We start from the raw sequence: 20,381 nt of genomic DNA on the forward strand, positions 1-20,381 counted from the left end.
GTATCTGCTGAATATTCAGAAAATCTTGCACAAACTGCTCTGCCTACTGGTAGTCATCAAAAAATCTTTTTTCTCCACCAGGCAAAAAAATCTTCAAAGTTGCAGGATAACGCAGTATAAATTGATAACCATGATCCCATAGGGTTTTTTTCACTGGATTAAACTTCTTCCTTTTCTTCAAAAGTTCGTAACTTATATCAGGGTAGAAAAAAACTTTGTTCCCTTTAATTATCAATGGCCCTTTTCTATCTTTGGCAGCTCGAGCAGCTGCCTGTAGAATCCTTTCCTTGTCTTGAAATCTTAAGAATTTTATTAAAATCGATCGTGGATTTGGTCATCTTTTGGTTTTGGTCTTAGAGCTCTATGTGCCCGCTCAATTTCAATTGGTCGAGCCTCCTCTCCCATTTGCAAAACATCCGGAATCCATCTTTGAAAAAATTCTATTGGCTTTTCTCCCTCCATACCTTCTGTAAGACCAACAATTTTAATATTATTACGTCTACTGAAATTTTCCAACATATCCACTTTCTCCAAGAGTCGGTTTCTTTCCGAGTTCCAAACAAGCAAATCATTTTCTGTTTTTTCCACTTTATCATTCATAAGCCCCATTTCTCTTTCCATCCCCTGAAGCTTCTTTTCCATTTTGTCCTGTCTTTCCTAAACTTTATTATAGGACATCTTCGTATCTCTAAGCTCTTCTCTTACTTTTCTTAATTCAGCTGTTGATTGCAATAGAGCCTCTCTTATGTCTCTATCATCTCCTTTACTTCCACTCGCTTCCAATTCTTCCTCCTCTTCTTCATCTGTGTTCTCTGCAGAATCCAATTCTGACTCTGAGTCATTTTCAATTGCAGTGGCTGTCGGTTCTTGTAGTTTGAGTTGTGTCGATTTGCGCATGCGCATTTCCGGCATCTTCTTTGGAGAAACCGCTACCACTGCCATTGCTCCCTGTTCTACCGAAGGAGATCCAACCTGAGTCCGAGGCTCCATCGTAGGCCCTTTTTTCTTCCCGTCTCGTGGCTGCTTCGCAAAAGCAGACTTCTTTTGTTGCAGTTTAGGAGGCATATCATAAAGTCGTCTTACAAAGTTTATAAATAGTTTTGAGAAAATATTTACCAACTTTGTTTTATTTAAACGGTACTTTACTGATTTGTTGCGGGAGAGCTGGATTTACACGTCTCAATCCCACGTCATCACGTGACGCCCCCCCTAATTCTCATTGTTCATCCTGGCTTCAGTACTGCATAGGCTTGTTATATTGCCAAAACTTGCCCTCTGTGAAGAGATCACACTACAGAATTACTTTGGCTGCGTGGTAAACCATGTATATATGTTGTAACTCGGTTGCCTGTCTGGACACACCCCTCTGCTGACTGCCCCTGTGGCTCCTCCCACAGGTCCTGTATAAGGGTGTTCGCCTTGCCCCTCCCCCTCAGTCCGGGGGCAGACACTCACTGTGGAGATCGTATTGTACAGCAAATAAAAGCCTTTCAGTATTTTACCAAACCTCAGTCTTTTGGAGTAATTGAAGGTGCTTCAGGCTGTAAATTTGCTTGCTGAGATAAATTAAGCCCTTTGCTGTTTTATTTGACAGACCTATGGCAAATAGCAGTTCACACCATTCTTAATGTTCTTAACAGAACGATACAATCTGCATTTGAACTCTGGTTCTTGCTATCAGCATGTGACTATAGGCTACACCTTAGACTAAATCAGGAATTCAGATCGACTACATTCATTCGCTGAACATACCAGTGAAAGAAATTCTATGGTATGTGGTCTAATGTGCCAAAATCTCACTTGCCAAGACATCCTTCAACCTGCTGATGATTAGATCTGTCGATCTCCACAACTTCTGAAGGGTTAGGATTAAAATGATCCTGTAACCTCTTCTCTAAACAAAACGTCCTTTGCTTTCCATGCAGTTAAAAAAAAAATTGCTATTGAAGTACATAGTTCAGAATCCGTTTGAGTCCAATAAACATGTTCTTACATGCCAAACCTAGCACGTTCTGATCATCAGCATTGGTTTCCTGTGTTACTTGCAGTAAAGAAAGACATGCCTGCATCTATGTAGGAACTGCAAGGCTCACATCCACAGTGCTTTGCATCAAGGTTTCCAGTGGAACCAGTTTGAGTCTGGCAGCCATCATATTCTTCCTCCTCTTACAATATACAGTTTCTGTTTGAGGGCTAGTATCAAGAGAGTTGCAATTTCTTTCAAGCCTTTTTCTTTGCAGTTACCTTTCCTGCTGTCAATGTCATGTTTGTTATGGACTGAACCCAATCCTTGCATATGTCAAAGCTAAAGGAAGCTGTTGTGAGTTTCCACTCACTCACGAACCATTCACGCTGACTTGGTGACATGCACAAGCATTTCACTTTATTCCCAATAATCTCTTATTGCTGTGGTGTTTAATTGATCTTGTATCATTTTTGCCAGTTTGCCATGAACATGCACTTCAAACTCAAACCTGCAGGCAATATTAAAAAGCACAGGGACACAAAGGCCAGCTAGAAGCCAAGTGATTCAGCTTTCTAACCATACTGCACATATGCACAAGCTTCATAAATGTACATCATATTTCTACACACCCATTCAAGAACCTTCCACTAATCTGACTGGCCAGGCAATCAGTTCCATACCCCAACCTCTTGTTGCAGAGTTGTGCTTGGAAAGAATGTACTGCTTCTGGGAATCAAAATAAATCTGTGGACACTGGAAATGTGAGATAAAACCAGAAAATGCTGGAAACAGCAAATAGGGCAGCATTTTTCTCCTTTGTATTTATCATGGAGTGGGTTGTGGAAACTAAGGAATTAAGAGAATTGAATAGCGATGTATTGGAACATATTCAGATTACAACCCAGGAGGAGTATGAGGTCTTCAGGCATATTAAGGTCGATAAATCCCCAGGACTTGATTAGGTGCACCGAAGACTTTGTGGGAAATAGGGAAGAAACTGTCAGCGTCACGGCAGAGATTTTGCATTATCTTTGACCACGGGTGAACTAATGGAAGTCTGAAGGATAGTCAAAGTTGTGCAATTATTTAAAGAGGGATGCAAGGACAAGCCAGGGAACTACAGGCCAGTGAGCTTTACATCATTGGAGGGGATTCTGAGAGACAGAATCTTCCAGCATTCGAAAAGACCAAGATTTATAAGGGAATGCTGGCAGGTCTGTGCGTGGGAAGTAGGAGATTATCGAAAAAAAAGTGAAATTCTCACGTATGTCATCAAGTCAGTGTGAATGGTTCATGGTGGTGCAGTGTCTCGCAATCTGATTGAGTTTTTGGAAAAATGCAAAGAGAATTGACAGTGGCAGGAAAATAGGCATTGTTTACATGGACCTTAGCAAGACCTTTGACAATGTCCTGCATGGTTGGCTTGTCTAGGTGGTCAGATTATACGGTATTCAGGGTGACCTAGTCAACTGGATACAAAATTGACATGCTTAAAAGTATCAGAGATTGATAGTGGGTCATTGTTATTCAGATTGGAGGGCTGTTACAGCGGACATGCCACAGGGATCACCATTATGTCTTCTCTCATTTCTCATAATTGTTAATGATTTTGATGATAATGTAAGTAAATTTGTGAAGACATGAAAATTAGTGGCATGGTTGAGAGTGAAGAAGGTTATCTCAGCTTTCAACAGGATCCAGCTGAGCTAGGGAAGTGGGCCAAGGGATGACAGATGGAATTTAACTCGGACAAATACAAGGTGTTGCATTTTGATAAGTTCCATCAGGACACGACTTACTCAGTAATTGGTAGAGCCCTGGAGAATGTTCTGGGATAGAGAGACTGAAGGGTACAGGTACATACTGTGTAAAAGTCTTAGGCACGTATGTATAGCTATGGTGACTCAGACTTTTGCACAGTACTGTAGTAATTTTATGTATTGCACTGTGTTACTGCTGCAGAAAAACTAATTTTATGACAAACGTGAATGACGATAAATCTGATTCTGATGTGGATCCCCATTGAGGACTAAGAGTGGGAAGAGTGAATAATAGTTGGAAAACAGGGACCAGAAAAATTCTGGAATGATCAATAAACCAACTGCTTGGAATTAAATGACCTTGCCTGGTGTGTCAGGGCTAGATATGTTTCCACCTAAGCCAACCATACTCCTGGCACACCTTCTCTGCCAACTGTCCCACTCCCATCCCGCAGCACTCCACCCATTCCATTCCCAACATCTTTTGCATCCGCCAGATTTACAGACTTGCTCTCCGCTCCACGTTGACAAATACGGTACTGTGCACGAGTCTTAGGCACCCTAGCTACATATACAGTGCCTATAAAAAGTATTCACCCTCCCTTGGATGTTTTCTTGTTTTACAACATTGAATCACAGTGGATTTTAATTTGGCTTTTTTGACACTGATCAACAGAAAAAGACTCTTTCGTGTCAATGTGAAAATAAATATCTACAAAATGATCTAAGTTAATTACAGATATAAAACACAAAATAATTGATTGCAGAAGTATTCATCCCCTTTAATAGGACAGACCAAATGATCACTGGTGCAGTGGATTGGTTTTCGAAGTCACATGATTAGTTAAATGGCGATGACTGGTGTACAGTTTAAGTGTTTCAATTGATTGTGGTAAAAATACACCTGTATCTGGAAGGTCCAACTGCTGGTGAGTCAGTACCCTGGCAAAAGCTACACCATGAAGACAACAGCACACTCCAAGCAACTCCGCGAGAAAGGTTATTGAAAAGCACGAGTGAGGAGATGGTTACAAGAAAATTTCCAAGTCACTGATTATCACTTGGAGTACAGTTAAGCCAATCATCAAGAAATAAAAAGAATATGCTGCAGCTGTAGATCACCCTGGAGCAGGCCATCTTCAAAAACTGGATGACTGTGCAAGAAGGGGACTAGTGAGGGAAGCCACCAAGAGACCTATGACAACTCTGGAGGAGTTACAAGCTCAAGTGGCAGAGATGGGAGAGAATGCTCATACAACAACTTGCCTGGGTGCTTCACCAGTCACAGCTTTATGGGAGAGTGGCAAAGAGAAAGGCACCGTTGAAAAAAAAACTCACAAGAAATCTCAGCTAGAGTTTGCCAGAAGGCATGTGGGAGACTCTGAAGTCAGCTGGAAGAAGGTTCTATGGTCTGATGAAACCAAAATTGAGCTTTTTGGCCATCAGACTAAACGCTGTGTTTGGCATAAGCTAAACACCGCACATCATCAAAAACACACCATTCCTACCATGGAGCATTCCTACCATGGAGCTGCATCATGCTGTGGGGATGCTTCACTGCAGCAGGCCCTGGAAGGCTTGTAAAGGTAGAGGGTAAAATGAATGCAGCAAAATTCAGCGAAATCCTGGAGGAAAATCTGATACAGTCTGCAAGAGAACTGTGATTTGGGAGAAGAGTTGTTTTCCAGCGAGACAAAGACCCCAAACATAAAGCCAAAGCTACGCAGGAATGGCTTAAAAACAACAAAGTTAATGTCCTGGAGTGGCCAAACCAGAGTCCAGACCTTAATCCAATTGAGAATTTGTGGCTGGCCTTGAAAAGAACTGTTCACTCACGATCCCCATGCAATCTGACCGTGTTTGAGCAGTTTTGTAAAGAAGAATGGGGAAAAATTGCAGTGTCCAGATGTGCAAAGCTGATAGAGACCGATCCACACAGACTCAAGGCTGTAATTGCTGCCAAAGGTGCATCTACTAAATACTGACTTGAAGGAGGTGAATACTTATGCAATCAATTATTCTGTGTTTTATATTTGTAATTAATTTAGATCACTTTGTAGAGATCTGTTTTCACTTTGGCACAAAAGAGGTTTTTTTTTCCCTGTTGATCAGTGTCAAACAAAGTCAAATTAAATCCATTATGATTCAAACTTGTAAAATAATAAAACATGAAAACTTCCGGGGGATAGTATCCGGCCGATACTTTATACTTTTATAGGCACCGTATATCACACACGGCACTTAAAACAAAGTATTACCACAAATAAGTTAATAAAATATAATTCAAAATGCATATGCAGTGCACAGCACAGGTAAAAAGTAAACAGCTTGCTGAACTAGTGTCAAGACCTCGATGGTATACAACTAAGACCTTTGTATACAGCACTTCTGGTAAGTGTCACAAATAGGGACAAGGGAGACCCCAGTGATCCTCTCAGTGGTTTTTACTATCCTCTGTAAGGTATTGTGGTCCAATGCCTTGCAGCTTCCGTATCACACAATGATGTAACCAGACAGGACACCCTCAAAGGTGCTCCTGTAGAAAGTTGTGAGAATAGGGGTGGGGAGCCTTACGTGCTCCAGTCCCTCAGAAAGTGTAGATGCTGCTGTGCCTTCTTGACTAATGAGAAGGTGTTCTGGATCCAGGTTAGATCATCCATTATGAGCACACCAAGGAGTTTTGTGCTTGCTATTCTCTCCAGAGTAGAGCCATTGGTGTGCAGTGGACAGTGATCAGCCTACATCTTCCTGAAGTCCACAATCATCTCTTTTGTCTTGTCCATGTTGAGACTCAGGTTGTTGGTCTCACACCATTTGACAAGCTTCCTCTCTGTCTGCCGATTCATCATTGTTGCCGATGAGGCCAACCAAACACTGTTGTATCATCAGCGAAGTTGGTGATGTGGGTTGAGCTGGATCTGACAGTACAGTACAGGGTCAGCAGTCAGCTGAGCCCACGGCCTTGGGCAGCACCAGTGCTAAGAATAATGAAGCTTGAGATATTGTTCCCATTTCGTTCTGACTGGGTGCTTTCCATCAAGAAGACCCCATCCTTCTGGCATCCTTTATCATGCCAACTTCCAACAACAAATAGTCCTCTCACCAAACTTTTTTCTCTTTTGATGTTTATTCTCTTTCATTCTCTATTATAATCTCTCTCTGCTTCCCAGTAGTGTTATTCTGCAGAGCAATTAATAAAGCAAAGTCATTAATTAAGAAGCCTTGGAATTCAAATGTGTTAATGTGAAGTTGTTTACTGCTGACATCTCTTGAAAGGCTTGGGAATTTTAAGAAGCCCATCTACACTGGATCAATGTCAGTTTTTTCTCTCTTTAGGTCTGTCAGGAGCTGGAAAGACCACCATTGGGTTTGCACTGGAAGAATACTTGGTTACCCATGGCATTCCTTGTTACTCTCTGGATGGAGATAACATTAGGCAAGGACTAAACAAAAACCTTAGTTTTACTTCCGAGGACCGTGAGGAGAATATCCGGCGTATCGCTGAGGTGGCCAAACTGTTTGCAGATGCTGGTCTTGTCTGTATCACTAGTTTCATCTCTCCATTTACCAAGGTAATAATAAGCTGCTTGTCACTGCTGTGTTCCTTTATGTAAATTAATTTTAATCTCTAGTGTGTCGATAAATGAACAGACAGTTATTAAAGCAAGGCTGTTAGCTGTCATTGTTTCAAGACAACATAACAATTCAGCACAAGACCGTTAACCGTTGAATGGAACAAAACTCAATCTTGAAAGTCTTGGAATCATTGTGATTATAGGGCAGGTTCTCCAGAGGGAATGGATATCTCAATAAATACATTTTTGGGGAATCAGTGAAAAGTGGGATATTGATACTGTTGCCTGCAGAATTGGGTGTCCCATCGCAGAATCACAGAAGATACCTTCAGTGTGACCAGAAGATTGAACAAAACAGAAAAGGGCACAATGGTACTAGGGACCACAGTTTTAGGTGATGGGTTTGGAAATGTATTGTATGTTGTGAACTGAAAAAGAAAAATTCTGTTTTTTTTATGTCAAATAGCGATACCATTTAACTTCATTTTTCACAACTTTGCAGAAGCAAGTTCTAATATTACAAAAGATCAAATTTCCTTAAATAGTGCCAGGATCATCATTTTTTTATTTACATTTTAAGTCCCATTTATAATAAATGACGATGAAAGAGGTTTGATTGGTGTGATTGTATGTGTACCTTCTGTTTTTCATGACTGGGTCTACTGCCTCACAGATCAGGGCATTTGGGTTTGATCCTGACCTCTGGTTCTCTTTGTGCAGAGTTTGTATGTTCTCCCCATGGCTAAGTGGAATTCTCCCAGATCCTTCCCACATCCTAAAGATGTTCTTTGTTTGAAAGATAATTAACTACAATAAATTGCCCCCAGTGAAAAGACAGGCAGGGAAGAATTGAGGTAAGAAAGAAAAAATAAGTGGAGGGAATAAGGTTAATGAGAGCACACTGAGAGTCAGCATAAGCCTGAAGGGCCAAATGGCTTCTGTCTGCATCAGGGGTTCCCAGCCTGGGGTCCACCAACCCCTCGGGTAATGGTAGGGGTCCATGGCATAAGAAAAGTTGGGAACCCCTGATCTAGACCATGGAGAAATCTGGGTTCCCTCAATGGGGAGTTATTAAACAGGAAGAAATAATTTTTCAGTTATGTATTTAATTTCAGATAGTTTATTTTATTATTTTGATACTAACACAAATATATAACTTCATTATTAAAACCCTTACAAGTGTCACATTAATGTTCTGGTAAAAAATCGAGGAGATGTCAAAAGTACACAGTTATTATAATAAAAATAATTGGATTAGGGTTGAATTTATTAACAATAGCATATTTAATCAAAAGGTCATTTAGACTATTCATTGATGATTCTGAATAGGATTAATAAAACCTTATGTATTAGACAGCTGAATAAATGCCAGTGTGCTGACTAGAACATAATAGCATCTTAAGGCAGCCTGGCAGAAAGAAAGCAAGGAATTAATGTATCGGTCGCCTCTGAAAGCCAGATCATAGACTAATAGTATTAATTTAATATGTTTCAGGATCGTGAAAATGCAAGAAAGATTCATGAGAGCTCCAACCTTCCATTTTTTGAAATCTTTGTTGATGCTCCTTTAGCCATCTGTGAAAGTCGTGATGTGAAAGGTCTTTACAAGAGGGCCAGAGCTGGAGAGATAAAAGGTATAAATATTTCACACTAATAGGAAATGCTCCTGTGCTAATACAACCAGATAAATTTTCCCTTGTATTATGAGATCTTTAGCGCAGCGAATTACTAATTTAGAATCATCGGTGGCCAGCTGTTTGTGTGCTTCTCCGTTGAGAATACTCGCAGCTTCATCTTCTGTGGTGAGGCAGTCTTCATTTTGCACACTGAGCACTGTCACTCCCCGGGACTGCGTGCTCAGCTCGCTGCTGACCCCTGACTGCACTGGTGACGTAACAGTGGTTGCTTTCATAAATAACGACGATGATACAGCGTACAGAGAGGAGGCAGAGTGGCCGGTAGGATGGTGCAAGCACAACATCTTGAGTCTCAGCGTGGACAAGACCAAAGAGATGGTTGTGGGCTTCGGATGGTTCAGTCTGCACCGCACACATATGGCTCCTCTGTGGAGAGTTAGGAACACTAGGTTTCTCTGAGTGCACGTAACAGACGATCTCACCTGGTCCCTCAACCAGCTGTCCCCAAATCGTTGAGTGGATGCCTTCATGCTTCTGTACCTCCTTCCTGATGGTAGTAATGAAAACAAGGCATGAGCTGGGTGATGGGTGTTCTTAATGATTGACGCCACCTTTTTGAGGCATTGCTCCTTGAAGATGTCCCGGATACTACAGAGGATAGTACCCATGATGGAGCTGACTAAGTTTACAACTTATTTCGATCTTGTGCAGTACCCCACCCCCACCCCCATACCAGACAATGAAGCAGCCAGTTAGAACACTCTCCATAGTACATCTGTAGAAATTTCTGATTTTTTTTGGCGGCATACAAAATCTCCTCAGACTTCTAATGAACTATAGCTGCTGTCATGCCTTCGTTGTAGCTGCATCGGTATGTTGGGTCCAGGATGGATCTTCAGAGATCTTGACACCCAGGAACTTGAGATTACTCACTCTTTCCACTTCTGATCCCTTCATGAGGACTGGTGTGTGTTCCCTCATCTTACCCTTTCTAAAGTCCATAATCAGTTGGAGGCACCTTTTTATATTTTGAATGTTCTGTGTTAGGCTTCTCCTTAAGGCATATATTGGAACCTGATTTTTCGTGATCCAAAAGTTCTTTGGAAGTCAAGACTGAGGCATCAAACTTGTTGCCTACAATTATTTTATTAAATGTAACAAGAGCAAAGCAGAACACGAAGAGGCAGCGAGAGAACAAAACAAAAGACAGAGTAAAGCGTAGTCATGCTTTATACTCATACCAGACTAGGGGTAACAGAAATTCCATTGATAACAATTAGCCTATATAATAGCCAGATTCATGCAGTGTGACACCTGCTACTGAAAACTAAGAAATTTCTAGAAAAGTATAGAACCAACTATACTGAAATTACTGGAAAATTCACTGAACAATGACATGTATGTGGGTGATTATATAGGAATTCAAGCAAGCAGAGGAATGTTAAACTATAAGGAAAATAACAATACTACACTTCAATCCAACACATGTAAAAACCTGAAGACTGGTAAAAGCAATCTTTTGCATCGTGGTTTTAGCTCCACAGCTTTATTCTGTTCATGCTGTCTCTTTGCTCAGGATTTACTGGAATTGATTCAGAGTATGAGAAGCCTGAGAGTTCTGAGTTGGTGCTGAAAACAAACCTCACATCTGTGAATGAATGCATCCAACAGCTGGTGGAGCTCTTGGAAGAGAGGGTAAGTGGAAAAGTCCCTGTGTCATTGGAAGTTATAACTGGGTTCCTGCGACGAAAGTGACACCTTAATATTTCTACAATCAAACCAACCGGAGACTGTTGCCGAGGGTTTCCTAGCCAACAAGCAAGGCCACAGAATTCTCTGTTCCATTGACACTCGTTATCACATGGGAAAGGCGAAACTGTATTTAAAATCTTAAGCTACTTTCAAAAGTTAATGTCCATGAGAATCCATCTTCTCTGGTCAAAGCCAGTGTGGGATACCATTCTGGCCTACAGTACATGCATAAAGCTTCACTTTACAGCTCAGATATTGTTTCCCCAGTGCCCCAGCAAAGAAATCTCCATATATTTCCTTTGATTGAAAAGCAAAGAAAGTCACAATGAAAAAATCTGTTTTGTCTTGATTCTTTGTCTGAAAGTGGATTATGGATATTTTAGAATTTAGCTAATCTCACAAATAATTTTTAAAAATCTTCCAGTGTTATTTTTGTTTGCATAATCTGTCTTCTTTTCCACACTGGTTTTTATCAATCTTTGTTTATGTGTAGTTTTTTCATAAGATTCTATTGTATTTCCTTTTTCTGTAAATTCTTGTAAGAAAATGAATGTCAGGGTTATATATGGTGACATATACAGTAAGTACTTTGATGGTACATTTACTTTCAACCTTGAGCTGTTTTGTAATGGGTATTATGTTTGGCAAGGATGGGGACTGTTTTCTAAAAAGCTACTTCCTTAAATTCCTTCCACGTATCAACATTAAAATCAAAAATACCTTTCATATTCTTTGCACCTTTCATCAAGAAATGAAGGATAAGATGCTTTGCCATTTCGAGATTCAGGAGATATAGAACAATACCCACTCTTCCTCTGGAACTGTTTGCAAATAATTCAACACAACCATCCATTTCTTCATGTCCATTTAAATTAAACTGCACTGTTACCCCAAAGAATAAGCAGCTTCACTTCCTTGTGTGTAAGATGGAACACAGCATCTAAAAATCTGAAGCGAAGACTGGACATACACAACAATTCAATGTGAAATGTAAATAGAATGAGAAGGAGAAAGTTTCTTCCACTTGGACAGCAACTTAACACCTCCTCATGATATGCTGAGGGACTTACAATTAGAACATAGAACATTACAGCACGTTACAGGCCCTTCGGCCCACAATGTTGTACTGAGCTTTCTACTTATTTTAAGATCAATCTAACCCTTCCCCCATTTCCCTGTTTATTTATTTAATGATATAGTGTGGAATAGGCCCTTCCAGCACTTTGCACCACACCGCCCCAGCAACCCCCAACAAACCCGATCAACCCTAACTTAATCACAGGACAATTTACAATGACAATTAACCTACCCGGGCCGTCTTTGAACTGTGGGAGGAAATCAGACGCCCACACTTTCCATGGGGAGGATATACATAGAGTCCTTACAGACCAGGACCAGAATTGAACTCTGAACTCCAGAGCACTCTGGCAACGTGCTGACCATTACGCGACTGTGGTGCCCATCATCCATGGGCCTATCGAAGAGTTTCTTAAGAGAGTTCCTTCAATGTGATGTGAGCAAAAGTTTCCTAAAGGGCAACAAGAGCTGTACAAACAAGAAGGATGATAAAGATGAAAAAGTTTCAAGGAGCAGGATTTATTTTGGCCGAAGACTTTAAGTTCCCTGTGGTTGGTGAATGATATATTTGGCAGTATTAAGTTAAAATAAAAGACTTAGAATAATGTAAAATATGTGACATTCTTGGGAACTGGGAAAGGTTTGGGAAGAGTCAAAAAGTTACAGAAAGTAATAAGAGAAAAGAAGCTTGGAAGTGACATTTTACAAATATACTGAGAAGGAAACCGTTAAAGGGAATATACCTCTTTGTCCGATGTTTCTAAATACTTTCCTATATAACTAGAGCGAAGGGAGAAGGAATATACAAAATGACAAAACAGGCCCTTGGAAAATGTGGATAGAACAAGACGCCAAGTATGACTAAGCTTTGAATTTTTTGCCTCATTTTGATATATGTTAGACAATTATAGGGCAAGCATCTGAATTCCTGACTTTGTTCTGGTAGTTGGGATTATACACCCAGGAACAAAAATTTACAACTAACGCCTGCTAACTCGTAGTTGACCCCTTCTATCAGTGTTTGCAAATGTGCATGCACTCACACACTGACTGTATATGCCAGTGCTTATGACCATTGATATTCTCAGACATATGTAACATCTGCTCTTTCTTCCCATATCTCTGGTCATCCACTCATCCATTTAGAACAATTGAGAAGTGAGCTTGTGAACCTGAGTCATTGTGTCTTGGACCATTATGAGGTGGTGCAATAAACAAATATGTGAGCAGTCTTAACTATCAATAGTCAAAGCTTCCACTTCAGTTCTTGTTCAGGAAACGAAGCCACCCTTCATAATTCTAGGGTAATGCGAAGGAGAAGGCTTAGAAGCCCAACATCACATTTGTTCAGATGTATCTTATACAAACATGATGACTTGCTGTGTCCACATGAGAATACAGAACACAAGAATCCATAACGAGTTCTTCCAACACAACCACGCAGCACTTCCAGCTGCTGTTTCAGTTGAGTTACCAGACTGTTTCTTGCTGGAAAAGGTGAACAGTTAGTAGCCAATCTGCCGTTGTGTTCCTGCTTAAGCACCGTCAAGTTCAAGATTCCCATCGGAACATGAAGCCTAGCTTCAGAGCAGAGACATGTGCGATTCTCCGACAACGATGGGAACATGAAGCCCAGTGTCAGAGCAGAGACACGTGCGATTCTCCGACAACGATGGGAACATGAAGCCCAGCGTCAGAGCAGAGACGTGTGCAATTCTCCGACAACGATGGGAACATGAAGCCTGGTGTCAGAGCAGAGACACGTGCGATTCTCCGACAACGATGGGAATATGAAGCCCAGCGTCAGAGCAGAGACACGTGCGATTCTCCGACAATGATGGGAACATGAAGCCCAGCGTCAGAGCAGAGACACGTGCGATTCTCCGACAACGATGGGAACATGAAGCCCAGTGTCAGAGCAGAGACACGTGCGATTCTCTGACAATGATGGGAACATGAAGCCCAGCTTCAGAGCAGAGACGTGTGCAATTCTCCGACAATGACACTGGGAGACATAGAAGCAGAATTAGACAATTCCGCTCACTGAATCTGCTGCATCATTCTATCGTGGTTGATCTATTTTCCCTCTCAACCCCCTTTCTCCTGCCTCTCCTCATAACCTTTGATACCCTTACTAATCAAGAACCTATCAATCTCCTCTTTAAGTATACCCAATTGCTTCACATCCGTCTGTGGCAATGAGTCCCATAGATTCACCACCTGTTGGCTAAAGAAATTCCTCCACATATCTGTTCTAAATGGACGTCACTCTATTCTGGAGCTGTTCACTTTGGCCCTAAGAAGCGCACCCACTGTAGGAAACATCCTTCCCTCTTCTCCCTGTCCAGGCCTTTCAACATTCAACAGGTTTCACTGAAACCGCAACCTCCACCCCACACCAATTCTCCTAAACGCCAGCAAGTACAGGTCTAAAGCTCCATCCATTCCTCATACATTAACCCTTTCATTCCCAGGATCATTCTCGTGGACCTTCTCTGGAACCCCTCTGATATTGGCACATCCTTTCTTAGATAGAGGGCCCAAAGCTGTTCATCATATTCCAAGTGCAGTCTGACTAATGCCTTATAAAGCCTCAGCATTACATCCTTCCTCTTATATTCTAGTTCTCTCGAAATGGACGCTAGCATTGCATTTGCCTTCCTTACTAATGAATCAGCCCGCAAGTTAGCTTTTAGGGAATCCTGCACAAGGACTCCCAAGTCCCTTTGTTCCTTTTCTCCAACATTGGGGAGGTTCGTTGACAGAACAGTGACACATACAGATAGAGCAATTCCATTCATTTCAATTAAGAAGAAGAAATCATAATCATGAATGTACAATCTTTTGAATTAATGGGTTTGCATAAATTTTTTTTGTTTTTAATTGTTCTGTCTTTTTAAAAATTTTTGATTGTTTCATTGATTCTTAATAGATTCTGAATGTGCTGGTATTGTACATTCAGAACTAGCCACAGTTTGGTGCGTTGGACAGCAAATGAAACCTGATGCATCGTATACAGTAGCTAGCTCTCATGTATTTCATCCAACTTCTTTGGGGCCCTCATTTGACAGCATTATGTCATGTAAATCCCTGTCAACACTTGGGGCTTTGCTGTTTAAGGCTGGGATTGTTTTAGAGAGTAAGTTTACAACAGCAGATTCACATAAACTAAATAGGTATTTGGTAAGGGAGTGAGGTGCGTGAAGGGACAGCAAATTCTGTGGCTCTGATGTGGGTCTTGCAGCTTTCTCTTTAAGAATGTCCTGGAGCAGCAGATGCCACACTAATAATGTTGATTGTGGCCTGTGAGATGGTATTTTATTATAAAAGAGTAAGCAGCTTAATGACAATCATTAAGTGGTCTCACTCTCCATGGACACATATACAAAATCCAGCTTGAAAGGCACATTAATGAGAAGCATTCTGACTTTTTGGGAAGTGGGCCAGCAGACTGTGTGACAGATATGTTTATCGTTTCTCTAAAGGGCATTGTTCCTCCTGCCGCAAATGAAGAAGTGAAGGAACTCTTTGTTTTGGAAAACAAGCTGGACTTGGCTCGCCAAGCAGCCCAGGTTCTGCCTGCACTACAGATAACACAGGTAATACTTGTCATCCTGCTCCTAAAGTATTTTACTTCACTGAGGCTCACTGGCACATCCCTCCCCACCATACAGTATCTGCCTCAAAAAGGCAACTTCCATCACCAAAGATCCCTACCATCTGGGCCATGCCATCTTCTCACAATTACCATCAGGCAAGAGGTACAGAAGCCTGAAGTCCCTCACCACTAGGTTCAGGAACAGCTACTTCCCTTCAACCATTGGGTTCTTGAACCAACCTGCACAACCCTAATTGCCACTTTGATACAGTAAGATTATAACCACTTTGCCTGCAATGGACTTGGGTATTTTTTTGCTCTATTTGTGTTCTTTCCTGTGTAATTGGTGTTTACTTTATGCTTTTATGTGAATGTTGTGTATTTGATGCTACATGCCTGTGATGCTGCTGTAGGTCTTTCATTGTCCCTGTGCACAAATGCACTTGTGCACATGACAATAACTTTGACTTTCAAGTTTGCCCATGTTGCTCCAGTTGCACGTAGCGGAGCAACTAGATAAGCCAAGGCACAGAAGAATGATGAATCCAGACTCCCCTCAGCCGGTTGCTTCCCCTCAGGAATGGTTCGCTTCAAACATGTGGCAGTGTGCCGGATTGAAGCATTCTGAGGCTTGAAATCACTACTAATGGTGATTGCTGTCACGTGGTCAACAGTAATGGGTGTACAAAGTTTGACTGGTATGTGGTAACACTTTTCTAAGTGTGATTTTGTGTACTACAAGTACATTTCTTCACATCATCGGCCTTCAATTCTGCTTATACCCCTACCATACCTCCTTGAGTTGGTATCTTCCTGACTGACCAAAGACCCACCTGATAGACAACTAACTACCAACTGCCTGCAATCATCTCCCTACCTAAGGGACGTCATGATCGACATTTCCAATGCTCAAGGACTGACTCCCATCACATCTGGTTTGCTGAGCCCAAAATGTCTCCTTACTTGTAATCTTCACCCCAACTCCAAGGTTCTCCCACTGCCTTCCCATCTCCTTGCTCCAACCCCATCATAAGAACATAAGAAATAGGAGTAGGAATAGGCCACCTGGCCTGTCGAGCCTGCTGCACCATTCAATAAGATCATGGCTGATCTGGCCGTGGACTCAACTCCACCTGCCTGCCTTTTCACCATAACCCTTAATTCCCCAACAATGCAAAAATCTATCCAACCTGGTCTTAAATATATTTACTGAGGTAGCCTCCACTGCTTCACTGGGCAGAGAATTCCATGGATTCACCACTCTCTGGGAAAAGCAGTTCCTCCTCATCTCCGTCCTAAATCTACTCCCACGAATCTTGGGGCAATGTCCCCTGGTTCTAGTCTCACCTACCAGTGGAAACAACTTTCCTGCCTCTATCTTATATATCCCCTTTATAATTCTATATGTCTCTGTAAGATCTCTAATCCTTCTGAATTCCAGCGAGTACAGTCCCAGGGAACTCAGTCTCTCCTCACAGTCTAACTCCCTCATCTCTGGAATCAACCTGGTGAACCTCCTCTGCACCACCTCCAAAGCCAGTATATCCTTCCTCAAGTAAGGAGACCAGAACTGCACACAGTACTCCAGGTGCGGCCTCACCAGTACCCTGTACAGTTGCAGCATGACACCCCTGCTCTTGAATTCAATCCCTCTAGCAATGAAGGCCAACATTCCATTTGCCTTCTTGACTGCCTGCTGCACCTGCAGACCAACCTTTTGTGATTCATGCACAAGCACTCCCAAGACCCTCTGCACAGTGGCTTGCTGCAATTTTTTACCATTTAAATAACAATCTGATCTTCCATTTCTCCTTCCAAAGTGCATGATCTCGCATTTATGAACATTGTACTGCATCTGCCAGACCCTTGCCCACTCACTTAACCTATCTAAATCTCTCTGCAAACTCTCCGTATCCTCTGCATAATTTGTGTTTCCACTCAATTTAGTGTCATCAACAAACTTAGATACACTACACTTGGTCCCCTCTTCCAGATCGTTAATGCATATCATGAACAGTTGCAGGCCCAGCACCGACCCCTGCAGCACACCACTCTCCACTGATTGCCAACCAGAGAAGACCCATGTATCCCATCTTTCTGCTTTCTATTGGTCAGCCAATCCTCTATCCATGCCAATACATCACCCCCAACTTTGTTATAAAAACTTTTACTATCCATTTTTATATGTTGTGCTAGTTTGTTTTCATAATCTACCTTCCCTTTCTTTATTGCAAGCTTAGTGGTCATTTGTTGCTTTTTAAGGTTTTCCCAATCTTCCAGTTTCCCACTACTCTTGGTGACTTTTCATACTTGAGCTTTTAGTTTGATGCCTTCCTGTATTTCCTTAGTTATCCATGGCTGGCTTCCCCACCCGTACTATCTTTGCTTTTAACTGGAATATACTTTTATTGAGCACTGTAAAAAACCTCTTTGGAAGTGTTTCTCAATCATCACACCATATGGCCTGTGTTCCCAATCTACACTACTCAACTCCTCCATCGTCCAGTTGTATTCTCCCTTGTTTAGTGATAATATACTGGTTTTAGATTGAACTATTGCACCCTCTATTTGTATGAGAAAGTCAATCATACTGTGATCACTCTTTTCAAGCAGATCCCTAACTACAAAATCACTAATTTTAACTGTCTCATTGCACAGGACCAGATCCAAGATAGCACTTGATTTCCCATTCCCTTCTTATGGCACCCTAAAGACTTCCTTTGACACTCCACAATAGCAAAAAAAGGCTTTCTTATGTATTATAATTTACAACCTAGTGGGTTTAAATGAGATAATGTATAGATGAAAAACATTTGCTCTGGATTTAGGCAGAGTATAGTGTTACAACCATCCTGCTGAGGGCGAAATCTTGAAAAGTGTCTTTGAAGTCTCTGTTTGTAAAAAAAATTGGAAGGCAATAACACAGAACACAGAAAAAAACCAGGCCATTTAGACAATGATGTTGTGTCAAATGAAACAAGTTAATAATGCCTAATTACCATAATCCCTTCTGCCTGCATGACTCTGCATTCCACCTGACTTAAACCTTGTAGATGATGGCAGATCTTTGTGAAATGTGTTACCACAGTTCAACCAGATTCAAACCTGGACTTGTAGCTATGATATTTATGTAGCTGGTCCAGTTATGTTTCCGATCAGTGGTGGTTCAGCAAAAGGTTGATAATGGGGACTCAACAAAGGTAAAGCTATTAAATGTCTTGATAGCTGTTGGTGTGATTCTCTCATTGGAGATAGCCATTACCTTGCACTTGAGTGGCACACAAGGTACCTACCACTTTACCTGGGTTTCGCTGGATGCACTCAGGGCTGTTTCATTATCTGAGGACGTGTGAATGGAATGGAACATTGACCAGTCATCAGCAAATACCTCAAATCGTTTTATGACGGTTGAGGAAAGTGCATTGAAGAACACTACTCTGGGAAACTCCTGATTTGACCTCCTGGGTCTAGTGCGCAGAGGATTAGAATGTACACAAAACTCTAGTTATGGTCTTGCCAAAGCCCTTAAGTTGCAACAAATCTTCTTATAGTCGGTCTGTAGGAGCCCTATGCTGCTCTCTTACATATTAGCATTTCTTATATTTCCTATAGCTTCTTATAACAAAGAAAGAGATCATTTGACAAGAATTATTCCCAATTTGTTTTCACATTTCTTGCTGAATTATTTCCATTTTCCTCACTCTTTGTGCATATCTGAATTGAATTGGATTGGATTGACTTTATTACTTACATCTTTCATATATATGAGGAGTAAAAATCTTTACATGACATCTCTGTCTAAATGTGCAATGTGCAATTATAGTAATTTATAATAAATATTATGTACAACAGAATAATCAATATAGCATATCTGGTATCTCTTTCTGGTCTTTAAATTTTACTTTTTTTCTTAAAGAACGTACAAGCTTTATTTTATTTAATATCCTTAACCATAATATTCTTCAAGGACTTATATTTCTCAATGTATATTTATTGAAAATTATGAAATAATTTTGTAAATATTTGCTGTATTTATACCTTTTAGTCTAATTTCACAATCTGCTATCAGCATTTCACTCTTATTTAATAGCCTTTATTTCGGTTTAAAGCTCTACTTTTGTACTTTGTTCTTGAATTCAATGTAAAGCTGTAGATAGTTGTGTTGCATCTAATACATGCATTCTACCTGCATTGCTGAATGTCTGCAGCAATGCATGGGGTGTTGATCTAATGGTTTGCACTGGCCTGGGTAATGTTAAACTTCTTCAGTGTTGTTTGGGTCACACTCTTCTAGACTGGTGTTGAGAGTTATTTCACACTCAAGTTCAGGATTTTGCTATCATTGAATAGACCTTTGACAGAGTTCTGTCTGCTGAAGGAATCACCACGTTAATAAGGAGGAAGCACATTGGATTTACTTAAGGATTTGTTCTCTTGTAGCTGGATCTGCAGTGGGTGCAAGTTTTATCTGAAGGTTGGGGAACCCCCCTCTCAGGCTTCATGAGGGAAAAGGAATACCTGCAAGTTCTGCACTTTGGGATGCTGCTGGACGGTAAGAATCACTGACCACAGATTCCTGAGCATTATCAGTGATGCCAGTAGCCCTTAACATTACAATCGTAGAGACCACTCTTTATAGTCGAGATGTGCATTGCATCACCACTTGTAGTTGATCTCATGCCTTTAGATACCAGGTACCAGGATAAGTTCACTGCAATTCTGTTGCCAAGTTCAAGTGTGTCATTCTTCCACTCCATACTGTTTAAAGGTTGCCCTGTCTTCTTTTGCCATTTTCATAGCTGGAATAATGATCAAAAACAAAAGAAGATGAGACATTGGTATGTCATCGCTTTTTTTAGATTTTGCAAGTAGGACGCTGTTATCCCATTACTGCTATTAATGTACTTTTGAAGTATAGTTAGCAACACCATCTAGTAAATGCAGCAAACAATTTCCACTTAGCATGATCCCATACATAGCAACGAGAAGATGACCAGTTAATCTGACGTAGAGATA

General features: G+C 41.0%; 1 protein-coding gene and 1 long non-coding RNA gene across 2 annotated transcripts in view; one reads left to right on the top strand and one right to left on the bottom strand.

Annotated features, from left to right (window-relative positions):
* The window catches only part of papss2b (3'-phosphoadenosine 5'-phosphosulfate synthase 2b), a 91,952-nt gene that overhangs the window by 43,826 nt on the left and 27,745 nt on the right, over positions 1-20,381 (top strand). Inside the window, exons 3-7 of the mRNA XM_072239248.1 lie at positions 7,063-7,298; positions 8,797-8,935; positions 10,515-10,633; positions 15,253-15,366; positions 19,806-19,917. Of these exons, the coding sequence (XP_072095349.1) occupies positions 7,063-7,298; positions 8,797-8,935; positions 10,515-10,633; positions 15,253-15,366; positions 19,806-19,917 (720 nt within the window). The remainder of the gene's footprint in view (positions 1-7,062; positions 7,299-8,796; positions 8,936-10,514; positions 10,634-15,252; positions 15,367-19,805; positions 19,918-20,381) is intronic.
* Positions 19,397-20,381, bottom strand: part of LOC140185703 (uncharacterized) — a 46,631-nt gene continuing 45,646 nt past the window's right edge. Inside the window, exon 3 of the long non-coding RNA XR_011882698.1 lies at positions 19,397-20,164. This is a non-coding gene — a long non-coding RNA (uncharacterized lncRNA). The remainder of the gene's footprint in view (positions 20,165-20,381) is intronic.

This window comes from Mobula birostris, chromosome 21 (assembly GCF_030028105.1).
Source record: "Mobula birostris isolate sMobBir1 chromosome 21, sMobBir1.hap1, whole genome shotgun sequence".
NCBI lineage: Eukaryota > Metazoa > Chordata > Chondrichthyes > Myliobatiformes > Myliobatidae > Mobula > Mobula birostris.